Here is a 27,965-nt window from a genome sequence, read left to right as displayed (position 1 = left end):
GTGCTTGGGGAGGTAGCAGCAGTTCTAGTAGTTGAAGACAGAGGCTGCACCCAGGAGAGGTCATTCCTTGGAACATTCAGATCCCAGCCCAGGGCCAAGGGTGCCTGCTTCCCCATCTATCCCTCCACCCTCCTTCCCAGAACCCACACTGTCTGCATCCACAACAGAAAAAATAAACAAATAATAAATTCCAGGCTGAATCATTTTTCTCAAAACATATATTTACCTCTCCTTTCAGTACATTTTTTTTGAGCACCTTTGCCAGAATCTTTCAGGAATGTATAGAACCCCCACCCTGCACTCCATACCCTCCCTAGGCCTTCGCGACAAGGCCCCTCACAGCTTGTGCAATGGCATCCTTGTCAATACCAAACATTTTTAGCAGCTCAGCTGGTTTCCCACTTCTTGGTACTCGGGCAACAGCCAGGCGGGTGACAGTGACTCCAGGCTCTCCCACTACTGCAGTGGACACTGCCTCGCCTATGCCACCTGGAGGGGGAGGGGGGGGAAAGGGGGTGAATCAGATGATGGTTCCTCAGGGTGAGCAGAGGGTGGGCCTCAGCCCTTCACCAATCTGAGTTTATCCCCTAAGCCAAGGATAGCAGAGAAGGTTCTACTCCCCTCACGAGAGCAGACATCACTAATCAATCACAGCATGATTTTTTAATAAGCCCAAGAGTGGCCTCTGAATTGTTTATTTAACACCACCCTCCAGGCAGCCATTGGCAGTAAACTAACCTCAGCACTTATTCTGAGTCTAAGGCCTGGAGCCTCTCAGAGGAGGGAGTGTTGTGTACTTGGAGAGGTTGTTTTGTGAAGGACTCTTCATAAAAGACAAATTCAGCATTGCTTTCCCTGTTTCATTCTGTACAACAACCTTACCTTCTTTATCTGAGCCCCAGGAAGGCAGCTGTGCCCCAGAAAACCCAGAGCTGTCCCTCAGAGCAGTTGGGAGTCAGCCTTCTAATAGGCCTCAGGCTTGGTTTGGGAACCCAGCTACCTCACAGTTGCTGGCACAGCTCCATGAGTCCCTGCCACTCAGGAAGCTGGCAAGGATTCCAACCCACTGCTAAGAGTGGAAAAGGTGGATTGAGTTCCTGAAGAACTTCAAGGTCATGTCCAGTTCTTGGATGCTCTGGCTCCTGGCCCTTCCCCAGCCTCCTCTGGCCCATCTGGTGCAGCCCCAGTTACCTTCATAGTAGTGGTCCTCCACCGTGAGGATCCTGCCCTTGGTAGCTCGGGCACTGTCAAGGATGAGTTTTCTGTCCAAGGGCTTGATGGTGAAGGGGTCCAGCACCCGGATGTTGATTTTCTCTGTGAGGAAAGAAGATCCAGAGGTGTGGCTGAGGGAAGGAGTAGGCACTGTGGTTCTGCCCCACAGTGGGCCTTGGATGACACCCTGGATGGGGACATCCTGGGGGCTGTCACATAGCTATGAGCTCAGCCCCTAGGCTTGTCTCTACCCTGGGAAGAATCAATTGTCCCCTTGTTCCCAAGTTCATGCTTGCAAACCTTCTGGGGGATCTCAGCCAGCTGTGTGGTGTGGGGACTACCTCTGAACACAGTAGAATGTGTGGGCCCAAATGGCCTTCCTGGTACCTCCCATGATGTCTTTTTTTTTTTTGGTACCAGGGATTGAACCCAGGGGTGCTTAACCCCACTGAGTCACATCCCCAGTCCTCTTTTTATATTTTATTTAGAGACAAGGTCTCACTGAGTTGCTTAGGGCCCTGCTAAGTTGCTAAGGCTGGCTTTGAACCCATGATCTTCTTACCTCACCCTCCTGAGCCACTGGGATTACAGGCATGTGCCACTGCACCCAGCCCCATGATGTCTTTGAAAATAAAAGGGGAACCAGGTGCAGTGGCACATGTCTGTAATCCTGGTGACTTGGGAGGCTGAGGCAGGATTGCAAGTCCAAGGCCAGCCTTGGACTTAGTGAGACCCTGTCTCAAAACAAAAAACAAAAAAGCACTGGCGATATAGTTCAGTGTTAAAGCATCCCTGGGTTCAATCCTCAGTACCAAAAAGAAAAAAAGAAAAGGGGAAAAAATAAAAATAAAAAAAGGAAAGAGAAAGGAAAATAAAGAAAGGGGAGCCAGAGGGAAGGCACCAGGTATCTGATCTAAGGCAAAGGTTTATGGGGTGAGGATGGGATGGGGGAAGGGAGGGCAGGGCTGAAGTCATAATCAGGAGAGTTTCAAAGGGTCAGATGAGAACCCAGCAGAAGGACCTTCTTAGAAGACAAGTCCAAACCTGCTATGCCCTGCTGAAAGCCTGCCACCTGGACCCCTGCCCCATCTTCCTCCAGCTCCTCTGAGCTCTGCACATGCCATTCCTGCCTGCACCTTGCTTGCTCCCCTCTTTGCTAATCAAGTCCTATTCATTCTAGGGCACCTTACTAAGGATGCCATGGCCACCCCGCTCCCCATGGAGCTCAGCATGGTTGAAACATAACATCTGTATTGGGATTCTACTGCAGGGGAGGCTCATGCCTCTCCCCCTAGAACATCACTAGCTAACAACTGCATGCTAATAATAATGGTAACACCAAGCCACACCCACTTAATCCTCAGGACAGTCCTATGAGGAAAGTACTAGCATCTCCATTTTACAGATGGGGAACCTGAGGCACAGCAAAGGTGAGGAACTTACTAGTTGTGATTTGCAGCCCCCTGGGCAGACTCCAGGGACCACTGCAACCCTGGGATTGAGTATCATGCTGGGCATGGACGGAGAAAGTGCTGGAAGGGTGGCTTTAATTAGTATCATTATCATTATTAGTAATTAGTATTATTTAATAGATGAGCTTCTCGCCCATCAAGACCCGTTCTGCAATCGTGCTAGATCTGTCACTCCTCAGGTCCCTTTCTCCTCACCTTTCTTCAGCAGCTCAGCAGCAGCCAAGGACTCATGCAGGGTCACCCCAGCCCCAATCACCGTCACATGGTCGTCCTTGCTCTTCAGGACCACCTGGGGGCGACATAGGGGGCTGGTGAGGCTCGGGGCTGAGAGGTGGGAGTGGCAGCAGGGAGGGTTGGGCTCACTCTGTGGGGTCTCCTGGGGCATTGACCTTGGCTTGTCCAACTTGGAAATCCTCGCTGTTGTTATAGATGATGGCATTTTCCGGGCGGCTGGTCCGGATGAAGCAGATGCCCTGGGATCAGAACAGATAAAATGAGGAATATAGGATGGAGCACCTCTGACCTCAGAGAGTGTTGTCTCTCTAGAGAGAATGACCTTTCCCATGTGCAACCCTTTCGGCCCGCTGTCCCCACAGGGGTGCCGGTCAGCCTCTGCATCCTGGCTACCGTAGCAAGAAAAAGGGCCTTGCGCGCCCTCTGCAGCCAGCACCTCCCTAGACACTCCGAAGAGCCAGCCACAATGTTGCCAGCCCTGGTAGCAACTTTCTACCAGGGGGACCGGCCTCGGGTAGGACTACTTCCCTAGAGTGCATTGGGGAGGCCTCCTGTCCTAAGGCAGAACAGGCACCACTCAGCACCCCAGTACAGCAGGGCAGCTCTTGATCTTGACCATGGGACTCAGCTTATTCTTTTCCTGTCTTGCAGAATCCAACACAAGGAAGGCAAATGGGTGCTCACTGCCAAACTGGCAGAGGCTACCAGGATCCCTCACTCTGGGAGAGTGTGGTGGTTGAATACCCCACGGGGCAGTAATAGTGGTGTCTGTTATATTTTTCCTGCTCTACCGTAAGTTACGTAACCACCAGGGGCCAGAAGCACTGCTCTGGGGCAGCAAGTAATCAGCTGTGTACCTCTGTGCTGGCCTCCTCTTCTGTCCTAGGGAAGAGCTAGCTGCCAGTAATTAAGAAGAATAGCCATGTGACCAACCTTTGTATTAGCAGCTAATTCCACTGCCTTCTCCGTTGCAACCCCATCACTTGGGTAAAAGACAGTTGATGTGGGGATGGACCGAAACATGGCCAGATCTTCCAGGGCCATCTGAGAGGGCCCGTCTTCCCCTGGGATGTGGGAAAGAGTAAGCTGAAGTAAGATTCCCCATCCGTGGATTCCCCTACCCTGGAATCCTGGTCCAACTAATCCCTCCCATACCTCCAGGCCCAAAGTCAAGGGAAGTTACAGGTGTAAGCATCTCAGCTAAACTCACCAATGGACACTCCACAGTGGGAGCCGCAGAGGTTGATGTTGCTCTCGGAGATGGCTGCCATGCGAATCTGGTCGAAAGCCCGTGTGAAGAAGGCCGCAAAAGTGCTGCAGAAGGGCACTGTCCTGTTGCGCGTGGCACAGCCCACTGCAATGCTCACCTGGGGGCAGGTAGGGCAGGTCAGCCCTGAAGAGGCAGACAGAGGGTAGCCAGGGAGTCCAGGACCCCTCTTGAGGCCACCTTTTGGGGAGTAGAGGATTCTGTAATCCTAGTATCTGTTATTCCATGCAAGTGATTTCTGTACACCCATACCAAACTCTTTCCACTTACAATAATCATTTTGAAAGTCCTCTCAAGGTGATTGTCCTCTGGAACTTTTTTTCCTAGCAATAAGCAAACCCTCTCGCCATGAAGGCTAAAGCTCTTACACAAATCATTCCTCTTTCCCAGGCTTCTGAAGGTCAGTGCTCCCACCTCCCTGGCTGGCCCACAGGCCTCTGCAGAGGCCAGAGGCCAGTCCTTGCTGCTCCTCCTGCCCGCTGAGGCTCCAGGCCCCTCAACCCTCACCCAGAAGCATAGAGTGGAGTCACCAGTTCCAAACCAGCCGCTTCCCCTGGGGCTCTGAAACCTGCCAGCTGATACGAACACTCTTCCCAGCTCTGGGAGCTACCCCAGCCCTGTATCCTGCCAGCATAGCCTGGACTCTCTGGAGGCCACACAGACAACTTTAGTGCCCTTTGGAGAGGTAAGTGGCTTCCAGAGAGAGGAAGTTCCCTGTCCCTAGGAGTCTGCAAGGCAGGCCAGGCTCCTGAGCCAGGAGGAGGGTGATTTTGAAAAACAGGACAGAACAGTGCTCCTTATTTCCCGATCTCAGTCCTTGACAAGGGGCTGCTTTGCAAGGGAGCATGTGTCTGCACCTCTCAGGGTGTAACAGGGGTTTGGCGCCCTCTGCTGTTGAGCCCATCACAGGCCAGACTCCTGGCTGTGCTGCCCTCTCCTAGAAGCCCCTTTACCCCGAGAGGTCCCCCTCACCACCACGCCTGGCCTACGCGTGCATGCCTGCATTTGCACACTTTTTTTTTTTTTTTATATTGGGCATTGAACCCAGGGACACTCAACCACTGAGCCCCATCCCCAGCCCAGTTTTGTATTTCATTTAGACACAGGGTCTCACTGAGTTGCTCAGGGCCTTGCTAAGTTGCTGAGGCTGGTTTTGAAATTGCGATCCTCCTGCCTCAGTCTCCCGAGCTGCTGGGATGACAGGCGTGCACCACGGCACCTGGCTGCATACCTCTTTAATAGGTTTCACTACCCCAAACTGCAGCGAATCAAAGGTCAATGTGGGGTCCTACCTGTCCTTGGGCTGGCCTGCAACAGACACCTGGCACTAACCATATGGCTGCCTATGAGAGGAGCAGGGCTGTGGCCCTGCCTCTGCCCCCTCAGCCCCTGCAGCACCCACCATGTTCTGCTCAGCAATGTAGCACTCGATGAAGCGGTCCGGGTGCTCCTTTTTGAAGAACTCCGAGAAGGTAGAATTCTTGGTGTCCCCGTCCAGGGCAATGATGCGGTCGCTCGCGTGGCCCAGCTTGGCCAGAGCCTGCCCATACGCCTTGCGGGTGGCTATCTGTGGGTCAGAGAGCGGGAAGATTCTTGTGCTGACTGGCAGGCTGAAGCCCTGCCTGCCTCCAGGGGCTTCCAAACCTTTTAGGGGAAAGGATATAAATAGGGAGAGAAAAAGGAAACCCAACAACACAAGTTCACCTGGAAATTTTGAACTCCTGTGAGGTGGCTGACAAGTAAGATGAAGTAGATGAAGTGTTCTTGGAGTTCCCGGAGCCCCTTGTTCCCAGCCCGTGGTTGAGCCATAGGAGTAGCAATAAATGTCCAGACAAGCCCACTTCCCCATTCCATGTGACTCACTCCGCTTTTCATACAGAGGACTTGGGATTCAAAAAGTTCACTCAGGGGAGGGCCCTGGACCAGGAAAACCCGGTCTAACCTTTGCCAAGCCATGCAGAAGTCCTCAGCTCAGGAGTCCTCACCGGCTGGAGATGCAAGGACTTGCGAGTACTGGGCTATGATCTCATTTCTACCCATAGCTTACTGTGTGACTGTGGCAAGCCTCTTGCCCTCTCTGTGCCTCTGCAGGTAAATAGTTCCAGAGCTGACTGTCCCCATGAGGGACACATGACAGGAGCATGAGGATTTGTCAGGATGTCCTCCTCACCATAGATAATCCCTCTCCTCACTTTCCCAGTCCTCCAGAAGGTACATGTTGGTCTCAGTCTTTCTTGGGAAGACAAAGAACCAGAACTGTCCCACACCCAGTCAGTCCAGAAAGGCAAGATCCAACTATGTACCTTGTCCCCAACTTTGTAGCTGGGTGGGGTGGGCATGCGGATGTTGGCGATGTCCACTGAGGGGGCATCCTCCTGAGGGGGAGTTGCCAGGATCTTCTTTTTGCTCTGGATCTGGTTGTAGATTTCCTGGATGATCTGATCAGCCATGTTTTTGGGGAGGGGCTTTCCATGCCATGACTCCTTATCTTCTACCCCTACAGGCACGACACAGGAGGACAGAGGGACAGGTAAGACAGAAGCCCCCGAGGGCCAGGAAGATACTCTAGGGGGCAGCAGGAAGCCTCCCTGGAAGAAAAGAAGTGTCATCACAGATAAGCAAAGAGCAGCACAGGGCATCATGGGGGTCAAGAAGGGAGGGTCTTGGAGAACCCTCCTTTGGAGGACTCCTGTTTGCCCATTCAGTGAATACTGCCTGGCCCTCCAGGAGCTCAGCTGAGCAGGAAGGAGAGGGAATGTGTGTGGCCCAGCATGCAGCCCATACCCTGTGCCACGGTGTCCCCTGACCCACCCCTCCCCCGCTTCTCCCACAAGCATGCACAGAGATGGTTCTGCTATGGAACTCACACTCAGCTGGTGGGCTAGGAAGGACCCTGGCCATGAGATGGGGAAGCTGAAGGCCAGAACAGAGTGAGTTCTGCCAAGGTCATCCCATGCAGCTATAAGTAGCTAAGTGGGGTCTGCAAGCAGCCAGGTGTGCCCCATCCCTCAGAGTCTTGTGTGGGGACCAGTCAGGCTTAACAGTCCTCTCTTGAGGTCACCTCAAATGTTACCAGAGCCTGGGCAGGGCCGAGGGCAGTTCGATCTTTCCAGGCAGTACCTAGCAGCTCCACAGACTATCAGGAGCCTAGAAGCAGCTTTGAGGATTTCAGATGCTACCTGGTTTTAACACCTGCGGGCTCAATGCCGGGCAGCAGCACTGAGGCCAGAGTCCTCGCCTGGATGTCCACACCCTCCTAGAGATTTCCCAGGGCCACTGTACCATCTCTTAGAGTGTCCTATACACCTGTAATCCATGTAAGGCAGGTAAGGGGAGGTGTGATCCTGGCTACCTAGGGGGTAACCAGGAGCATTTGGCAGAAATACCAACTCAGGGCTTAGAATCAGATTTCCTCTGTTCCTGACCACCCTTTTTTGTTGTTTAGTGGTGCTTCCCAGCACCAAACCCAGGGTCATGCACATGCTAAGTAATCAGTCTAGCACTGAGCTGCACCCCAGCAATTTTTATTTTCCTTTTCTTTTGGGGGGGTACTGGGGATTGAACTCAGGGGCACTCAACCACTGAGTCACATCCCCAGCCCTATTTTGTATTTTATTTATAAATGGGATCTCACTGAGTTGCTTAGGGCCTCGCTAAGTTGCTGAGGCTGGCTTTGAACTCAGGATCTTCCTGCCTCAGCCTTCTGAGCTGCTGGAATGACAGGTGTGCACCATGGTGACTGGCTAATTTTTGTTTTGAGATAGGGTCTCAGTAAATTGTTGAGGCTGGCCTTGAACTTGTAATCCTCCTGCCTTAGGCTCCAGAGTAGTTAGGATTACAGATGTGTGTCACTGTAACCAGCTTTTTAAAAAAATCCATACATATATATATATTTTTTTTTTTTTTTTTTTTTTTTTTTTGTGGTTCTGGGGATCAAACCCAAGACCTAGTGAGTGCTAGGCAAGATGTTCTACCACTGAGCTACCCCAGGCCTAGAACTGTATTTTTCAATGCCCACCATCAGTCAACCATGGGACCACGTGCAGATAAGCGTGCCCATGGGCTCCCACACAGACCTGTGATCCCGCGGCCCTTGAAGGTCTTGGCAATGATGGCTGTGGGCTGGTGCTTGGCTTGGCCAAAGGCCTTGCAGAGTTCTTCCACGCTGTGTCCATCCACGATGATGGCGTGCCAACTGAGGACAGAGGTGGCAGAAGGTGAGGGACAGCCAGGTGCCAGAGTGCCCTGAAGAACCCCCAGGGAAAGGGGTGGCCTGCCTCCCACGGCTGGCCTGCACCCCACCCACAGCTGCAACCTGAGCTGGAAAGCTCCTGTTTCCAATTAGGGTTTTCTTTCTTTTCCGTCATTTTCTTCACATGATTTTACTTCCTTCTGTTTGCCTTTGAACAGATTTCCCTCCTCTTCCTAAGTAATTCAAAGCTTGGGTCATGTATTATCTCATTCCCGACCTGCTCATTTCCTACCAAGGGCTGTTCTGGGGACAGTGCACTGGGTTTCGAATCTGTTTACTAGATTCTCCCACTCCCTTCCTTTATTTATTTGTTTATTTATATTCTTAAAGAAAAGGGTTTATTTGGTGAAATGGAAGCAACACTCCACAATGTGTGGAGCTGACTGCCTCTCAGAGAGGAAACTGCCTGCTACTAGATTTCTGATGCATTTGGGGGCCCAGTTTTTATTTGGAGGACATATTTATCACTCCACAGGTGCTGAACATTTAAAATGTTTAATTTTTTGTTTTTTAAATTTTTTTAGATGTTGATAGATCTTTATTTTATTCATTTATTCATATGTGGTGCTGAGAATCATCAAACCCAGTGCCTGACACATGTGAGGCAAGTGCTCTACCACTGAACCACAACTCCAGCCCCTAAAATGTTTAATCTTGCACCTTTTTTTTTTTTTTGTACCAGGGGTGCTTAAAAAATATTTTATTTTAAGACAGGATCTCACTAAGCTGCTCAGGGCCTTACAAAGTTGCTGAGGCTGGCTTTGAACTTGTGATTCTCTTGCCTCAGCCTCCTGAGCCGCTTGCTGGGATCAAAAGTGCGCACCATCACGCCGGGCTTGATCTTCCACTTTAAGCCATCTTTTCCCTTTCTTTTGTTGTACTGGGGATTTAACAGAGGGGTGATCTACCACTACCACTGAGCTTCATTCTCAGTCCTTTTTATTTTGAGACAGGGTCTCAGTAAGTTGCTGAGGCCAGCCTCAAACTTGCAATCCTCCCAACTTCACCTCCCAAATCACTGTGATTGCCATGTGCACCACTGTGCCTGGCTTCTTTATGTCACCTTTTCTGGGATTCTTTTGGGCCTGTTAATAATGATAGTGGTGAGTTCGTGCCGAGGGCTCACTGTGCAGGCACTCTTCTGAGCACTTTGCACATGAACCCATTCAAGCTCATACCACCACAGGCCAGGGGCTGCTGTTACCCTCATTTCACAAACAAGTAAGCAGGGACACTGAAGGTGGACTGAAGATGGAGTAACTTGCCCAAGGTCACAAAGCAAGTCCGTAATGAAGCCAGGACTTAAGTAATCTGGCTTCAAAGTCACAAGGTTATAGACACAGGCCCCGGGGAGCACTACCAGGGTTATTATACTTCAAATCCCAGACTGATGTGACCTTGGGGAGGCCCTGGAGGGACCTTGGAGCTTGGTTTCTGAATCCGTCAACGGAATCTTCCCTCCCTTCATCCTCTCCTTTTATAAGGTCAGTCATCGGTGAGTCTGCTAGCAGTTATTACAAGGCCAGATCCATGTTCTTGTCAGTTTGGTGCAATCACAGGCAGGGACCTGAATACAAAGGGCACCCCTGGAGGCCTAACCTGAGGCCCTAAAAGCCCTACACGGCTCAACTGCCCACTCACTCCCTTCTCCGAATCCTTCCCTTCACAGCCTCCTTGCCAAGGAGAAGCCTGGGGGTCTGGGTCTTTTACTTTTATTTATTTTTAATTTTTTTTATTTTTTGCAGTACTGGGGATTGAACCCAGGGCCTTGTGCTTGTGAGGCAAGCACTCTTCCAACTGAGCTATATCCCCAGCCCCTCTGGGTCTTTTAGATTCCAATTGCAGAGCGGTTTATATTTGGAGCTGGGAGAGGCATCGAGGTGAAGCTCCCTCTGGCTACCCAGATGGACCTCCCTGCTTTGTAACACCTGACTCTTGAATTCATGGTCATTCAAGGCCCAAATGGGAAGTCTAGAAACCAACCCTCTGTCTGGTTTCACTAGGACAGGGAACCTGTTCCTCCTCCCTGGGTTGCTTAGGGCAGAGCACAGAAGGTGGCCACTGAACTGATGTACATTCCCTCTGTAGCCACATGTCCTTTAGCCTCACTGAGTGACCCTGACTCACACCTAGGACCCTTCTCCCATTTCACCCAAGAAAGTGAGGCTACATAAGCAGCTCTGAGAACTGTCATGCCACTTGACTCCACAAACAAAGAAATCTGTTTAAGACTGGGCCTCAGCCCACAAATCCACGGGGGTAACCTGAGTTGCCGAGTTCAAATGTCCAGAGGTTGGAATTGTAAGCCAAAAGATGCTAGAGAAGGGAGACCTTCAGGTAGGGCTTAACCTCTCAGCTTTAGCTCCTCTCTCTGCAAATCTTCTATCCTAGACAGCACTCCATGCTGTGCTGACTCTCAGGCCACAGCCTCGTACGTACCCAAAGGCCTCACAACGCTTCTGGTAGATGTCCACCTGGTGCTGCAGCGGGGCAGGGTCGCTCTGGCCCAGGCGGTTGATGTCAAGGATGGCGACAAGGTTGTCCAACTTGTAAATGCTGGCGAAGGCCATGGCCTCCCACACGGAGCCCTCAGACAGCTCCCCATCACCCAGCATGCAATAGACTCGGTAGCTGTGGACAGAGGACAGGCAGGTGGGAGTCTGGTTCCTCTCCTCTGGGCCTGTCAGGTTTCTAGCCCCATCCACCCAAGAAGCCTGCTCGCTGGGTGGAAGTACAGTCACACAAGGACACGCAGAACACATAGCAAGGGTGGAGCAATGGTGTCACCAGGTGCACGCCATGGAAGAATGGCTATGCGGGAAGCTGTCTGGAGACCCAGAGAGGTCTAGCTGCTTTAAGATGACAGAGGGGATGGGGATGCAGCTCAGTGGTAGAGTGTGTGCAAGAACCTGGGTTCAAATCCCAAAAACAATTAAAAAAAAAAAAAAAAAAAAAAGAATGACAGGGATTTGGCCAATAAGAACCAAAAGAGCTGGGCATGGTGGCACATGCCTATAATTCCAGTGCCTTGGGAGGCTGAGGCAGGAGGATCGCAAAGTTCAAATAGCGAGGCCTTGAGCAATTCAGCAAGATCCTGTCTCTAAATAAGATATAAAAGAGGGCTGAGGATGTGGCTCAGTGGTTAAGCGCCCCTGGGTTCAATCCCCAGTGCAAAACAAAACAAAACCAGAACAATGGGACTGTCAGAGCAAGAAGTAAATGAGGAAGAGCGGGTGAGTGGGTAAATGACCTGAATTGGGCAGGAAGGCTAGGCTATTCATGGCAATGGGTGTTGAAAGTGTCTCAAGGACCTGCTGGGTGGACCAGCAAGAAAGGGGAACCTTGGGAATAGGCTCTGCTCCTGCTAGGAGCAGATGGGCTGGAGAGGCCATGATACAGGCCAGGGAGCACCTGTAGCTAGAGGCCTTGTGCAAGAATGAGCAAAGCCGAGGGCCCTTGAAGACAGCATCAGCCTGGGGACCATGTGCTATGGAGTGGGCTCTCCCAAGACCCAAGTCCGGAGCTGGGCCTGGCCCTTCCTCCACCTCAGGAGCTTCTCCCTCAACACAGGCAAGCGTGCTCTTTTCAAGGCAGTGTGACATAGTAAGGAGCACTGAACTCAGGATGAATACCCAGAAACTAGAACTTTCTCAGATCCCAGGGGAGGGTGGAATGAAGGGGGTGAGGCTAACGGCAGGGACATCAGCTTAGGGACTCTAACCGCAGCCCTGAGATGTGAGGGGACTGGGGTGATAGAGGGGTAGCAGCAAGAGGCATAGAAAGATTAACTACCTCCCTTCAGAGAGTGGCCCATGGCGCTCAGCAGCAGGGCTGCTGACAGGCCCTGAGCTGAGTAACCCTCTCCAGGTAAGTTCAATTGTCACTCCCACAACACGTGGACAAGAAAACAGGCTCAGAATAGTCAAGGGACTTGTCTGACGACCACACTGTGATAAGTAGCCGAGTCGGGATCCCCATCTGTCTGCAGCCTAGACTGTCTCCTCCTTGCTGTGTTAGGTACACACATTGGACAGGGGCAGCAGGGCTTGGGGATCTCCCTTACCCGCCCCAGGGAAAGAAGCTGGTGCCGGCTGGGATCAGAGGGACAGAACTGCACTCCCGCTGCTTCAGTGAAAGGCCACTGACCTGGCTGCAAGCTCAGCCGTCCAGGCCTCCAGTCTCCTCACTGCAGGGCAAAGGCAAAGAAAGCAGGGCGAGGCTGGGGCAGCCAGCCAGGGCGGTCGGCATGACTCCGCTTCTCTAGTCTGCCAGGTGGAGCAGAGCTCCCTGCATTCTCCCTGTCTGGTGCTTCTCTCAGTCCCTCTCTCTCTCTCTCTGAGACTGAACCCAGGGATGCTCTACCACTGAGCTACAGCCTCAGCCCTTTTTTTATTCTGAAACAGGGTCTCACTAAGTTGCCCAGGCTGGCCTTGAACTTGTGATCCTCCTGCTTCAGCCTCCCAAGTAGCTAGGATTGATTATAAGTGTGTGCCACCGTACCGGGCAAAGGTTCAGTCTTAAAAGCAGAATATAATTAAATATATATACATATATACAAGGATTGCTAGTTTCTAAGTTTTTTCCTTTTCTTTTTTTTTTTTTTACAATAACACAGAGGAAATCTAGCAATATATTGTTAGATTTAAATTGGGGAAGGGGGTTCAGAAAAAGGAAAATGTTCATTTCTCCACCTTTCACATGAGATGGCAGGGAGGAACAGTGTCTGCAGCTGATCTGCTCTATCAGGATGTTACCTCTGGACGCCCGGCCCAGGCTGATCATCTCTTGATGACCTGGCCCCTTTCCCCAGGTAGTCTGAGGGACTAGGCTTCAGCCAAACTTGGCCCCAAGCCACCCTGGCCTCTGGGAACCCAGCTAAACCCCTTCTCCCTACACTGGTTTGCTCCATTATGTTAGGGTCAGGAAATGATCCTTCATAGGGAATTATTTCAAGCAACTGTAGGGAATAATTAACTCACATGTCTGATTCTAGGCCAAATAAAATGCTCTTAAACATACATCCCATTCTTTGTGACTCTCTCTTTACTTCACGGTGAATCACTTCTGGGTGTAGCTAAGCAGCCCCAAAGCTCAGCCAGGACTGCAAAGAAAGACTGTGCTGCCAGGTGACCCTAGCCTGAGGGGATCGGGGAGGGGTGAGGAGTCTCCTGGAGCCCCTGCCCCTGAGGAACAGCCTGCAAACAGCAGGTGCTTCCCACAATATAGTGTAGGGCCAGGCTCCCTGTGACTACCTGCCCTTGGAGGGCCCACTAGCCTGCCAGCCCCACCATAGCCTGGCTACAGGGTGGAGGGCAGCAGGGCTGCTCCCTATCCACTCAGCTCCCCATACTCATTTCCTGTGCTTCCCTGGGGCCCTTTACAAAGTAGCTGGGGGACTCCAAATGTGCACCCTGGGTATTTCCAACACTGACCAGAGGGCCTAGGCAAGAATCTTTCCTGGTTTCCTCATCCGTAAAGAGAGGTCAACTACTCACACCACTCCCATCTCACAAGGGGCTTATCAGGGTGAAACCTGATAAAGCACATGGGCACTAAGCACAGGACCCGGCTCCAACGTCGTAAGGGAATGAAAAAGCCTCTCTGGCAAGATGTATGCTATGTCTGTGTTATGGTTCGGATGTGAGGTGTCCCCCGAAAACTCACATGTGAGATAAATGCAAGAAGGTTCAGAGGAGAAATGATTGGGTTGTAAAACTCTTAACCCAGTCAATGTTTTAATCCCCTGATAGGGATTAAGGGAGTGGTAACTGAAGAGGTAGGGTGTAGCTGGAGGAGACTGGAATTGAGGCACGGAGAGTGGGGACTCCCTCAGCTTCCTGATCATTCTGTGAGCTGCTTCCCTCTGCCACGCTCTTCTGCCATGGTGTTCTGCCTCACCCTGAGCCCCAAGGAATGGAGCCCGCCTTCTATGGACTAAGACCTCTGAAACTGTAAGCCCTCAAATAAATGGAGCAGTGAAAAAGCTGACTCAAACAGTGTGTATGTACTTACATGCTTATTTATTTGGCGTGATAAGGACTGAACTCAGGCCCTCAGTCAAGCTAGGCAAGCGCTCTACCACTGAGCTATATCCCTTCTTACTTTTTATTTCAAGATGGGGTTTTGCTGGTCCCCTAAAGATCCCTCTCACAACAATTGAGGACAGGGTGGTGAGTAGGGGTGTTACCTGGCTTTGTCGAAGTATTTGCCTGTGTAGGCCATTCCACAAGCAGCGCCGAGGCCTTGGCCCAGGGAGCCAGTGGCCACATCGGTGAAAGCTTGTTTCTGCCATAACAGAGCCACAGTTACTCAGGGAGACCAGAGAGCAGCACGTTTTCAACCAACCCTCCAGGACCCCAGTCTCTAGCCATCCGAGCCAAGGCAGCCACACCCCCACCCAGAGCTGTGAGTTCCTCTCCAGCAGGAAGCCCTTCCCCATGATGTGACTTCTCATACTCATTTCCTGGGTATAGGTTCACACCATTAGAGTCCTGTCCTCTAATGAGCTGTGTGACTTCAGGCTGGGGACTAACCTTCTCTGAGCCTCAGTTGTCTCAGCTATAAACAGAGTTCACCTTAGAAAGCAGCTAGGATATTTGTGGCAAAATAGGTAGAACCGTTTGGCCTGAGTGAGTTCCCAGGCCGTGGTAACAGTTCCTGTGATAACTGGCAAACTTCAGTATTTGTAGGGATACCAATTGGCACACTGAGGAGTAATCTGGGTTCCTTCCCTGGGGTGTTACTAGTATCCTGCTGCTACCTCCTTACTGACTCACTGGTGAACCTCTCTTCCCAAGCTGTTATCTATCTGGTCTGCAGTTGGGAAGTGGGCGGGTAGTAGGGAAGAGAAGCTTGGAGAAGGGCCCTCTTTTTTTGTTTTTTTGCGGTGCTGGAAATCGAACCCAGGGCCCTGTGCTTGCAAGGCAAGCACTTTACCAACTGAGCTATCTCCCCAGCCCCAAGAAGGGCCCTCTTTGAAGCTGACCATAATATTGCTGGCTGGGCCTCAAAAGGACTTGCCCAAGTTATACTTCACGTATTTATATGTCAAAATACATCCTACTGTCATGTACAACTAAAAAAGAACAAATTAAAAAAAAAAAAAAAATCTGCCCTTTTGCACAGCATGGGGTGAATACAACGTGCCCCACAAAGTCCACATCTTTCCTTCCTCATCTCATCCCTATCCTTTGCCTAATACCTTCAGTGTCTCAGTGGGCCCCTGCCCTGCAACCTTGTGCCTAGGAAAGGGGAAGTGGAGGCAGAGACCTGGGACACTCCTGGCAGGTGCACTTACCGGGACAGGATGCCCGTCCAAGTCAGAGCTGATCTTCCTCAGGTTCAGCAGCTCCGCCTCAGGCAGGAAACCAGCTTCAGCCCAGACTGCATACAGGATGGGAGCTGCATGGCCCTGCCAGAAGAGGGGCAGCAGAGGAGGGTGGATGGAGAGCTGGTACATGGGGCTATTCCCCCTGCACGTGAACCCAGGGCCTGGCTGAGCCGGCCGGCCAGGGTATCTGTTTCAGGGGAGGAAGCGAGTGAAGGCCACTTCTCCCCTTTCATCCCTCTCCAGCCTCTTGGTTTCCAGCCCAAAGTTCCCACAGCCAGCCAAGGCCGGGCAGGCATTAAGACAGGTGCAGGGGGGCACAGCTGTGCAGCCGGATGAGGCCAAAACTCCAGTAGGCAGCCGGCTGCCCTAATCCCTGGTTTCTGGCATGTAACAGACTTGGACAGACTTCTAAGCCCTAAAGCCTGCCCCGAGAGGCCAGAGGCTGCTGAGCCAGGCCTGAGGACGGGTGGATTTTGAGCAATTGTGGCATGGTTCATGGCTATGACCCTCACCCAGAAGAGGCAAGGCAGGGTGCCCCATTCAAAACCCTGCTACTGTACAGTAGCACTCCTGCGGGGGAGCAAGTAGGGCCTTCAGAGAGCTGGCACATGCAGAAAGTCACCAAATAACCCCAAACCTGGATTCGAGTCCTGCCTGTTACACCCAGATTGAGACACTCAGCAGAACACCGTTACTATTGTTGCCCACAGGGTTCCTTTGAGTTAGAGCCTTGTTAATGTTCCTGGGTCTCCTGGAAGAGTAACCTGTTAATTCAGTCACATATTCCTTAGCTCAGGAAGTTTATCAGCTGGGTCAACACAGAGCAAGACATTGAGAGAGGGACCTGGACTGGGCTTAGAATGGGCAGCAGGTAACTCTGCAGAGAACAGGCACCATTCCAGGGCCCTCATGACATAGCTCCAGGTGGGGGTGGCTGGCAGAGGGCAGCTTGACTTTTTTTTGTGTGTGTGTGTGGGGGGTGTACTGGGGATAAACCCAGGGGTGCTTAACCACTGAGTCATATTCACAGCTCTTTTTTAAAGAGATTTTATTTAGAGACAGGGTCTCGCTGAGTTGCTTAGGGTTCACTAAGTTGCTGAGACTGACTTTAAACGTGTAATCCTCCTGCCTCAGCCTCCCAAGTCACTGGGATCACCGGCATGCACCACTGTGCCTAGCCAGCTGGACTCTTACCTTAGAAAGCACAAAGCGATCATTGTGAGGGTTCCGGGGGTCCTGGGCCTTGTAGCGCATGGTATGGAAGAAGAGGACAGCCATTATCTCAGCAGCACTGCAACATGATGTGGGGTGGCTGTGGCCCAAGAGAGAAGACAGACATGTACATCATGGCCCTAGCCCCCTGATCCATAGCACTGACCAGGCATGTACACAGGGACCTGGGGATGCCTATCCCAAGGAGTCACATAGGTTTCACTTATCAGACATCCACAAGCTCCCATTGCCTGGAAGGGTGGCACAGGATGCAAGCCTGCCACCGCTGGTTGCTTGGGAGTGGAGCCAGCCAGTTGGATGCCAGGTATGGCCATCCTTTCCCAAGGGCCAGGCCCTCAGTCATGGCACCTGAAAAATTCTGAGGCTGGACTCACATCAGAAGGAAGAAGGGGCCCAAGAGAGATCAAGCAGAACGGACCTGACCCAAAGCCAGCACAGTACTTGAGGGGGCAGGACAGGGGCTGGTAGCAGCTAGCATTGGGTAGGGTCAGTTCCCTCCCCTCGGCTCCCAGGAATCCAAGACTCAGCTGAGGAGTGACAGCACCTCTATTACTTATCAAAGAGCCACGTCCTGATGGAACTATCAGGTTCTGCCCACTTGTGAGGGGAACCCTGATCTGCTCGGGGTACTGGTTCCCTGGGGCCACAAGGCAGGGGTTAGGAAAGCTCACCAAGTTACCACAAACCTCTGGCAGCCTCAACACACGTTTGGGAGCCTGAGAAATCAGGCTTTGGGCTTTCCGATCGCATCGCTGGGCTTCTTGGCAGCTTTTTAAATGGGCATTTTTGAGAACTGGCATAACATTTGCAACTATATTTTCATGCAGGATTTTAAAAGCAAAACACACAATCTCATCTCCTGCAAAGGCTACATTTTTAATAAGTAATAACCCCTTCTGCCTGTGGACAAGAACTGAGGTGGAACCATCAAAAGCAAGAATCTACCCTGGCCCCTCTTTCTTAGACTCTTGTTTTTTAAGAACTGAGAGACTCCTGAACTAAGGAATTAACACTAGAAAGTACAAGAAGGATTATAAGCCTAGAGATGAGACTTGTTCAGGTCTGGCGGGGGGCCCACTTGATGGAGCCGGCTGGGGTTCCTGCTGGGATATGCTGCAATTCCTGGCCATCCCTGGAGCCCTCTGGTCCAGTTCTCTTAAGAGGTCAGACTCAGGGCACGTGTCTCCTGGCCTCCCACACATGCAGCTCAGCTGAGCCTCTGATATGCTGCTCTCTGGGGCTCTTCACAACTAAAACATGCCTAATGCCAAACACAAGAGCACATGCGACATCTGGGGTTCACCTCAGCCTCCCTCCTCCCCTGCAGTGGGCCCCCACCAGGTTAGGGGTGAGTCACTCCCAGCACAGACACGTTAGTAGAGGAATCCGGACAATTATCCATGCTGGTTTAGTACCCACATCTCGGCACACAGTCAGTCATCTTATACTTAACCATGTCTATGAACTCCTGGTCAGGGGGAAAAGACACTACCTGAAAGAGGGAGGTGAGGGTATGTAAATAAGGAAGCCTTTTCTGCCCGGCAGGGACCCTAATCCCTTGCTCCCAGTGCCAGTTTCAGCTGGAAGACTCACTGCCCAGTCAACACAGGCTCTGGCAGCCCTCCCACCCACTTCCCACCTCCATCCCAGAGAGCCCTGTTGGAAAAGCCAGGGCCCCCTTATGATGAAGCCACAGTGGGCAAGGACCAAAGAAGGAAGGAGGCCAGGAGCAGGGAGGGGCTCCACCCACCTGTCCTCTTCTTGACCCCTGGGTGACATTCCACATGGCTCCAAGGAGAACTGGCAGAACACAAGCACTTTTGGCATGTGGCGGAGGAATGCCCAAGCCCAGACAGAGGGGATGTGGAAGGAGGAAGTTGGGATTATGGTTTGGCTCTTAAATGTTCCCCAAAGGCTCACATGTTGAAGGCTTGGCCCCCAGATGACGGCACTACTGGGAGGTGGTAGAAACTTTCAGAAGTGGAGCCTATAGAGTTGGAGGAAGTAGATCACGGAGAATATGCCTGAAAGGGGATACTGGAACCTTGGCTTTTTCCCTTCCTCATCCTTCCCACCCTGTTTCCTGGCTGCCATGATATTCTGCCACAGGTTCAAAATGATGGGGGCAAGGGACCATGAACTGATACCTCTGAAACTACATCAAAATAAACCTTCCATCTTTTAAATTGTTCATCTCGTATTTTGTCACAGTGACAGAAAACTAACCAACGCATGTAGTTGCCCACGAACAGATACCGTTAAGTAAGCAGAATGTGCAGTTGATTTTAAATCCTCTTTGCTAAGGCCTGAGAGAGGCAAGCTACAAGATTTCAAGTTCCCTCCAAACCCACATCCAGTCAATCACTGGGAGTCTTTGCATCTACCAAGTAAACACATCCACAGAAGAAAAGATCCCTAGAAAAGAGGTATCCTCTCTGTTCCTCTGAGAGTTTTCAAGGTTCTCCCTCTGCAAAGCATCATGGGGTAAGGGATATGGTCTGTGTCACTTGAGTTGCATGACTTGCTCATGTCACCTCCCCAGGCCTCAGTTTCTTCACTTGCAAATGTGGATGCTGTGAAGGGGTGCCTAGGAGACAAAGTGAGAAAATACATGCAAAGTGCCCAGGTCACCACTAGCTACCATCATGGCCTAGGGGACCAGGTTTGAACCTCCAGTTCCTCATCTGCAGGCTGAGAGCGTGATCTACCCACAGCCACCAGAGGCAACAAGGAAGGAAAAAGTAAAAAACTGAGATAGGGTTTTGTAAACTGTGAAACGCTGAATACACATGAGATGTGGCTACTTTTAAACTCCAATGACTAAAGGGCCTTGAAAGGTCAAAAGCATAGGAATCAGAGGCCTCAAAGATGAAGCTTTCCTTGCAGCTTCAGCCTGCCTGGACCAGACAACTGCAGGTAGAAGTTTCACCTCTTGGGGCCGTGTGTGTCGCACCTGAGCACACAAACGGGCTAGAACTAGTGAGATGGAGGGGCTACAGGGTCTTACCCTACTATCCATCTTTCTGTGCTATATGGGGACTACCAGCAGACTTGCCTGTTCAAAAGTCCTGTCTTGGGCCGGGCGCGGTAGCACATGCCTGTAATCCCAGAGGCTTCAGAGGCTGAGGCAGGAGGATCAAGAGTTCAAAGCCAGCCTCAGCAAAAGTGAGGTGCTAAGCAACTCAGTGAGACCCTGTCTCTAAATAAAATACAATAGGGCTGGGGATGTGGCTCAGTGGTTGAGTGCTGCTGAGCTCAATCCCCAGTACCAAAAACAGAAAAACTCTGTCTTGGCCTGAAAGGTGTATTTCTAATCTCAATTAGTTTAATCTCTAACAGCGATTTGGACAGCTTAGAGCCAGACCCAAAAGAAGTTTCTCAAAGACCCACCCCTCCTGCCTGCCCTCCTTCAGAACACATTCTTCCACAGAAGTCTCTCTTATCCTTTGGCATTCAGTTTTCCCTGAAGGAAAAAGCCAGAGAAGACCCCTCCCAATCTGGCTGGGCTCCTTCAAGAAATAGGGATGCCAGCCTCCATTCCCAAAATGGCCCCTCCTTGTACACAGGCTGGGCCTGAATTCCAAGAGGCCACAGGGCTTCTCAATGAATGAGCAGACCAAGGAAGCTAAGCACCTATTAAGGCCTCACCAAGGTAACCCCCAATACTTTACAAATATAAAAGAAGAGAAAAACAAACAAACAAAAAACTGTTATAGAAAAGAAATAAGCCTCCAAAGAAGAAAGTAAGAAGAGTTGAAAACCAATAACAAAGATCAATTTTAGGGGTTGGGGATTTAGCTCAGCAGCAGAGCACTTGCCTAGCACACACAAGGCCCTGAGTTCGGTCCTCGGCCCTGGAAAAAAAAAATACCAGGCCTGGCAGTGCATGCCTGTACTCCCAGGAGCTTGGGAGGCTGATGCAGGAGGATCACGAATTCAAAGCCAGCTTCAGCAACTCAGTGAGGCCCTGTCTCAAATTAAAATATTCAAAAAAGGGATGGGGATATGGCTCAGTGGTTAAGCACCCCTGGGTTCAATTCCTGGTACCCCCCCCCCCCAAAAAAAGTAAGCTCAAAAGCAGTAGAAAAAAGATGATAAAAAGCAGAAATTCATGAAATAGGAAGTAAATATTCAATTTAAAAAATCTGAGCCAAGAGCTAGTTTAATTTTTTTTCTTTTAAGTAGTTCTAGGACTGAAAATTTAGCAAACTTCTGACAGAGCAGAATCAAGAAAACAAGAGGCCTGGCTTGGAGGTACACACCCGTAATCCAAGCTACTTGGAGGCTGAGTCAGGAAGATCACAAGTTCAAGGCAAGCCTGGGCAACCTAGGAATGCCTGCCTCAAAGAAAAAAATAAAAAGGGCTGGAGCTGCAGCTCAGTGGTACAGCACCCCTGGGTTCAATGCCCAGTACTGAAAAGAAAGAAAGATAGGTAGTCAGTCAGGGCATGAACATAGATGACAAAGTACTCTGAACTACCTAATGGAAATAAATTTGAAAATAGGAAAATTCCTAGGGAGAAAAACTTTACTCAAACTGTTTCAAAATATTCCTATATAAGGGAATACCATGAAACTGTAAAAATGAATGATCTCCACTTCAGAACCAACATTAATGTTATCTCAATCAACAAAATGTGTGAAAAAAGTACAGACCCGCAGAGATGACAAAGACCATACTATTCGTAAACATACATAAATGTTATATGCTTAAAGAAAAATGTTATATGTTTAAAGAAAACAATGGAATTAAAATGAAAATTTCAGAGTGTTCTTTCTGAAGGGAGGGGACATGGGAACACAAAGGAAGTTTGAAAGTACTACAAAGTCCTAGTTCCTGGGCTGGGATGTGGCTTAGTAGTAGAGCACTTGCCTAGTATGTGTAAGGCCCTGGGTTTGATTCCCAGCACTGCCAAAAAAAAAAAAAAGTAAAGTCCTAGTTCTTTAGCCTATGGTAGTTATATGCAGATTCACTGTTTATAATATATATATCTTATATTCCTTATGCACAAATCTATCTTTTTAAATATCTGGGAAGGAATAGGGGATGCCAGGGTCCTACAGAGTTAGCTCCTACCTTAAATGAACAACTGACTCCAGACCTCAGATTGTTTCTTCTGATATCTGCCTATGTCACTGCCTCCCAGAAACTCTCCCTGACCACAATATCTAAAAGCTATCTAATAACTAGATATCTTATCAGGCCTGGTGGCACACATCTGTAATTACAGTGACTCAGGAGGCTGAAGCAGGAGGATTTCAAATTCAAGGTTGGCCTCACCAACCTAGGGAGATCGTGTCTCAAAATAAAAAATAAAAACGGTTGGGGGCTTAGCTCAGTGGTAGAGCTGCCTGGTTCATTCCCCAGTACCACAAGAACAAAATTTTTAAAAATTAATGAAAGCCCCCTTCTTCCCCTCATTCACACTCATTACCACCTGGCACAATATGCTTGCTTATGGCTGGCCATCCTCCCGAACACAAGTTCTATGAGGACAGGGACTTTGAGTCCTTTTGCTATTGTGTCTCCAAGCACCTTCCACAAACTGAGTGCATAAGTGAACAATGATGGGTCCTGACTCTGGCCTTGGGGCTATGACCTCTGGGAGCCTCAGTTTTCTTTCTGTAAAATGGAGGCACTGGAACATGACTGAATGAGGTAGTATATGTATAAAGAACACAGTTAATGCCAACTGTGGAGGTGCATGCTGTAAATCCCAGCTACTCAGCGGGTTGAGGCAGAAGGATTCCAAGTTCAAAGCCAGCCTCAGACACTTAGCGAGTTCCTAGGTAATTTTAGTGAGACCCTGTCTCAAAAAAATAAAATAAAAAGGGCTAGGGATGTTGCTCAGTGGTTGAGCATCCAAAAATACAAAATCAAAAACAAACAAACAAACAAACAAACAAACAAAAAAACAGCTAAATGTAGAGACACTGGCAATTGCTCAGTTAATATTAGCTCTCATTAGTATGTCTAACTTCCTTCTCATCTTGAGAACAGGATTGCTAAGATCCATAGAAGGCAAGTGACTTGCCCAAGGACTTGGTGCCTGCCAGGAATAAGATAGGACAAAAGCAAAATGCTAAGTAAGAGAAACTGGTGAATGGATAAGCAAAGTGTGAAATACACATACAATGGAATATTTGGCCACGAAAGATAAAAAAGTACTAATTCATGGACAACTTCCAAAAATTATGCAGAGTGAAAGAAGCCAGATCGAAAAGATCTCTGTGTGATTCTATTTCTGTGCAATGTCCAGAAGAGAGAAAAATAGACTGGTGGTTGCCTGGGATTGGGTCGGGGAAGGGGAGAGGCAGGAAGGATCTTTGGAGGCAATGAAATGTACTAAAATTGGATGTGGTAAAGTCACAAAAATTTATCATAAGTCACCGTAAATTTATTTGAAATCTCAGAACTGTACACTTTCAATATTATCATATCTAAATTGTACCTCAATAAAGCTGCTAATGACTTGTTTTTAAAAGAAGGAAAAAAGGGTGCTCAGAACCCAGGGGAGGAAGTTCTCAGGTGTCTGCACTTCCCTGACCAGTTGTGCAACCTTCAGAGATCACATTCAGCCCACGAACACAAGACACTTCTGAGCAAGATGCCCCCAGTGTGAGCCCTGGTCAGATAGATTCACCTGCCAGGAGAAGTATCCCAGCTCCCAGCAAGCTTGCTTCATGCAGGGACAGAGCAGAGTGTGCCTAAGGCCCTGCCTCTGCAGCCTGACCTCAGAAAGTGCTCTGGTCATCTGGCACAGAAAACTGCAGCCTATGGCAACAAGAAAGTTCCTGATTTTGTGGGACCAGGTTCTGTTGAAACAGGCCAAGTCCAAGGGCCACAGTTAAGAGTTCACAGGCAGCCACCAGGCTGTTTCAGCCAGACCATAACCAGGGGGTTGCACCTTGTTCCCAGCTTCAAGAAACATTGACCACTAGCCCTGCTGAGTTCAGAGGTTACTGGAGCAGGGAACCCAGTCATTCTAGGGTATTTGGGTGTCTTCACACTGAGTTGAGTAATGTTGCTGCTACTGCTGGGGCAATTTCAATGACTTTGTTCTTGCCTCAGCCAATGCCAGGCTGAAGGAGGACCCAAGGCAGTCTGAATAGAGAAGTGAACCTAGACAGCCCTTTGTGCCCAGAGAGGCTGCACCCACATGAGGCCACAGTTCTGAGCAGAACTCTGAGCACTCAGCTAACACACACCCAAATGCCAGAGCTGGGTAGCAGGAATACCATCCTGGGCCACTTCAAGGTCACATGACCACCAAGATGCAAAAAATTATTAAGAGCAGGTGGTAGGATCCCAGGGCCTGTTCACTCAGCTGCCCTAGCCCTGTTCCTAAGGAACTAGGTTTGAAAACCACCTGCTACGGTTTAGATGCTATTTGTCCCTCAAAGGTTCACATGTTAGAGACTTGGTCCCAGAATGGCAGTGGAGGGGTGGTATGGAAGCTTTAAGAGGTGGAGCCTAGGGGGAGGTCCCTAGGTAAATTGGGGGCATGCATTAGAAGGGGACCATTTGCCCTCTGGGCTTCCTATTTCAAGATGTGATCTCTCACTGGATGCAGGTAGCACAACCCTGTGATCCCAGTGATTTGGGAGGCTGAGGCAGGAGGATTGTTTCAAAGTCAGCCTGGGCAACATAGTGAGATCATGCCTTAAAAAAAAAAAAAAAAAAAAAAAAAACCCAGAAAACAAAAAAACGTGCTATCTTTTCCTATCACTGCCCTTCACCATGAGGTAGGGGGCCCTTGCTAGAACCTGAACCATGCTGTTTGGACTCTCAGCATCTAAAACTGAAAATTTCAGCTAAATAAACCTCTTTTCTTTATAAAGTTAGCCTGCGTCAGGAATTTTGATTAATGTACCACCTACCTATGAAACTTTCCATTAAAGATGGAGGAACTGAGGCTCTGGGATGGGCAGGGTCTTTCTGACAAGGGCAAAGTTGCTTGGAACAGAGTCAGGTTAGATTCCTCTTTTCCTGGTGCCCACCAGCTAGCCTGGTCATTTGTTACTCTCCCCAAAGCTGGGGTCAGAAGTGCTGCCTCCTTCCAATTAGCTAGAATTCAAAGAGAGTGCCACCATGCCTGGCTTGGGGTTTCCTTATTTAAAAGCTTGCAGAGAGAGATGACTCCAGAGATGGCCACTAGCCACTGTGAGCACTGCCTCAACAAAAAGTCCTCTGTGAAGGCTCGGTCCCTTCATCTCCAAGCCTGGCTCCCAACACAGAAGCTAGTGTCCTCACTTCTTGAGGTGTGGCGAGGTCCTCAGCACATGGGGTTGGCGATGGCACAGGAATGGGAAAACTCGAGAAATCAGGACTCCCCAAACCAAGAGATGGGGTCCTCAGTAACAACATCTGAATCCAGCCTCACTGGGTAACCAGCAAAGATTGGACCAAAGTCCTGTTCTACTTACAAGTTTCCCCAGAAAAAAGGGAGCACCCTGAGAGAGTGGTTACTTAAGTTGAGACTGTAGCCCAGACTGGGCCAGGACCTCAGAACTGAACCTTTACTTGATGGAACTTACCCACTGCAGTGAGGAAACAGTGGACCACAAAATAAGCACTGGGAAACCAGAACACTGTCCATGTCTCAAGACTTCCTTGAATATTTTTGAACACTCCCCACCCCCTCTGCACACACCTTTCAAAATCTCTCTTGTGACAGGGGTTGCATAGCAATGTTACTTCCTTCTGAAAAATAAGCTTTCTCTAAGTATTCCTTTCTCTTTTTTTTGGTTCTGGGGATTGAGCTACAGGGTAGGGTCTCCCTAAAGTGCTTAGGGTCTCACTAAATTGTTGGGGCTGACCTCACACTTGTGATCCTCCTGCCTCAGCCTCGCTAGTTGCCAAATCTTTCTTTCTTGCATCTTTTACTACACACACACAGCAATCACAGGTTAATTTTTTTTTTTTCAAATGGATACTTTTTCAGTTCAGTTGAGTTCCTCCTGAAGGCTACAATGTAAACATGAGTAAATTCTTAGTAGCCACATAAAGTATCTTTTTTCCAGTGGAAACTATCTGACAAGGACAAAATCCCACTGACAACTCTGCTTTGGGAGCCCCCTACAGTTGTACTACTTCATTTCTCTCCAAATACTTTTCAAACTAATATTGTCACGACTGCACCTGACTTCCCCCTTTATGTTTTCCCTCCATTCTCCAGATTGTTGCTGCCCACAGGCCCAAAAGGACTTCCTATGATGTGAGCTCCACATCAGATAGTACTCAACAGCCACCAGGCAGGCAGGTCACTTAGCACACTAGCCTCAGTGTCCTAGTCTATAAAATGTGAACATATTACAATCTATCTGAGTTTTTCTCAGAATGCAATAAAGGATGCTAGACATCCTAGGTTGGCATGTCTGATCTAGTCCTATAAGATGCTCATATGTGCAACACAAGTTAGTTGATCACCACAGTGTCTCCCCAGCTAGACCTCAGACCTTATGAAATGGCCAAGGGAAGCAGATTCAGTACTACAGAACAAGTGATAAAAGGTGTGCAAACACACCACGCACTGGAAAGTGCTGGGCGGCACTAAAAGTAAGCAGGATCCCTGCCTGCACAGAAGATACCCCAATATAAGGGCAGAACTGATATAAACCTAGGAGAGATAACAGGTCCAAAGTATGCGTATTGAACCCAGGGTTTCATGCATGCTAGGTAAGCACTCTACCACTGAGCTACATCCCCAGTTCAAGACATCTACTTAGTAATATATCCTATATGAAACTGAGCAGAAATCCAAATCTGTTTGTTCTAAACACAGGTTTGGCTGGAAAATCCTTAGAAATCACTCCCTACCCAGTCCCCCAAATCATTTCATTACCCAGCTCATTTCATTACTACTGTTATTTCAGTAGTCTTACATCTGGCCCCAAGAGGAGCACCAGAATCCTGAAACCACCCAGTGTGGGGGCATTAGTACCCCAGGACTTCATTCCCCCTGCCGGGGCCCTGGAACTCATTCATTTAGTCTTCCAAATGCTCCCCTTTCCAATGAGGCCAGGGTTCTGTGACCTGCGACCACGTGCCACCTCGCCGCCCTCACCATAGCCTTCCCAGAAGTCCCTGATCCAATCGTGGCTGACAGGAGCGTGAGGCAATGACAAGGAGAGTGGGGAAAGTGTAGTTTGAGGTGATGAGAAGGACCGGACGAGAGTCTCCTGCAAGATGGGAGGTTAAAAACGCAGTTCCCGAATTGTACTGCTTGGACTCAAATCCCAGCTCTCCCTGGGTGCGACACTGGACAACTTGGACCCTCAGTTTCTCCATCCGCAAGGCAGGATGTTACCAGAGGCGCCCATTCATTTGTGGACGGGTTAAGAAGACCGCGCGAGCCGCGGCAAAGGACGGAGAGAGCAACAATGGTGGCCTTGCCGGTATGGCCGCAGTGGGAGGCCTCGCCAATCACGCGTCCCCACCCCGCGCCACCGTGCAGCGAGGGAAAAGGAGTTTAAGGTTGCACACCCGGCCTGCGGCGCTTCAGGGACCAAGGCCCACGCGGCCGAGTCGGGTAGCCGGGCCACAAGTGCGCGGAGCAGCGGAAGGTGCCGGCGACCAGAGGCCAGTGAGGCGCACGCCTCCGCCATCCGACCGCGCCCCCGCCGGCTCCCTTGAGGTGGCAGAGTGCAGCGCGACACGGAGCCGGCGAGGCCGCGGGAACAGCTCCCCCGCCCTGTCTGAGCCCCGCCGCACCGGGCGCCCCTCCCCGGGCCCGCGCCCAGCGCTCTGCGCTCACCCGGAGCCCGCCGCCGTGGTGGCCTGGATGGAACTGATGCGCAGGCGGTTGGCTGTGTCCTTCAGGGCCTGCAGCTTCTGCTGGTCGGGTTTGTGGTAGCCTTCCATGTCGTGGCCGGGAGAGGGAGCCGAGGATAGAGACAGAGAGCCCCTAAGGCAGCAGTGACTGGCGGCGGCCGAGGCCCGGCGCCGAGCGAGGGCGCGTTAAG

At 50.2% G+C, this 27,965-nt stretch overlaps 1 protein-coding gene across 2 annotated transcripts; it reads right to left on the bottom strand.

Annotated features, from left to right (window-relative positions):
• Window positions 1-233: 233 nt before the first annotated feature.
• Window positions 234-27,965, bottom strand: Tkt (transketolase). 2 transcript variants are annotated; one of them, XM_047532103.1, is made up of 15 exons: window positions 27,758-27,772; window positions 18,454-18,492; window positions 16,962-17,079; window positions 15,735-15,848; window positions 14,625-14,722; window positions 10,877-11,068; window positions 8,262-8,380; window positions 6,489-6,682; window positions 5,588-5,752; window positions 4,129-4,285; window positions 3,852-3,982; window positions 3,074-3,157; window positions 2,880-2,973; window positions 1,192-1,314; window positions 234-489 (listed from the first exon to the last, which is right to left on the bottom strand). In XM_047532103.1, exons 3-15 carry the CDS (start codon window positions 17,043-17,045, stop codon window positions 314-316), a joined length of 1,731 nt encoding a protein of 576 aa, XP_047388059.1. In that variant the 5' UTR covers window positions 17,046-17,079; window positions 18,454-18,492; window positions 27,758-27,772; the 3' UTR covers window positions 234-313. The 2 variants fall into 2 exon arrangements, with proteins under 2 accessions (XP_047388059.1, XP_047388058.1); XM_047532102.1 differs by lacking the exon at window positions 18,454-18,492 and having other exon boundaries at window positions 27,758-27,965.

This window comes from Sciurus carolinensis, chromosome 17 (genome assembly GCF_902686445.1).
Source record: "Sciurus carolinensis chromosome 17, mSciCar1.2, whole genome shotgun sequence".
In the NCBI taxonomy this organism is placed as follows: domain Eukaryota; kingdom Metazoa; phylum Chordata; class Mammalia; order Rodentia; family Sciuridae; genus Sciurus; species Sciurus carolinensis.
This window is presented reverse-complemented; position numbering and strand designations above follow the sequence as displayed.

Bases quoted from the DNA above. Each gene is read 5' to 3' on its own strand.
- Tkt (XM_047532102.1), bottom strand. From the start codon at position 27,864: ATGGAAGGCTACCACAAACCCGACCAGCAGAAGCTGCAGGCCCTGAAG. The intron at 3,983-4,128 runs GTGAGTTTAGCT...CCCACATCCCAG, and splicing joins CCACTGTGGAGTGTCCATTG to GGGAAGACGGGCCCTCTCAG. The intron at 490-1,191 runs GTAACTGGGGCT...CTCCCCCTCCAG, and splicing joins GGAGGACCACTACTATGAAG to GTGGCATAGGCGAGGCAGTG.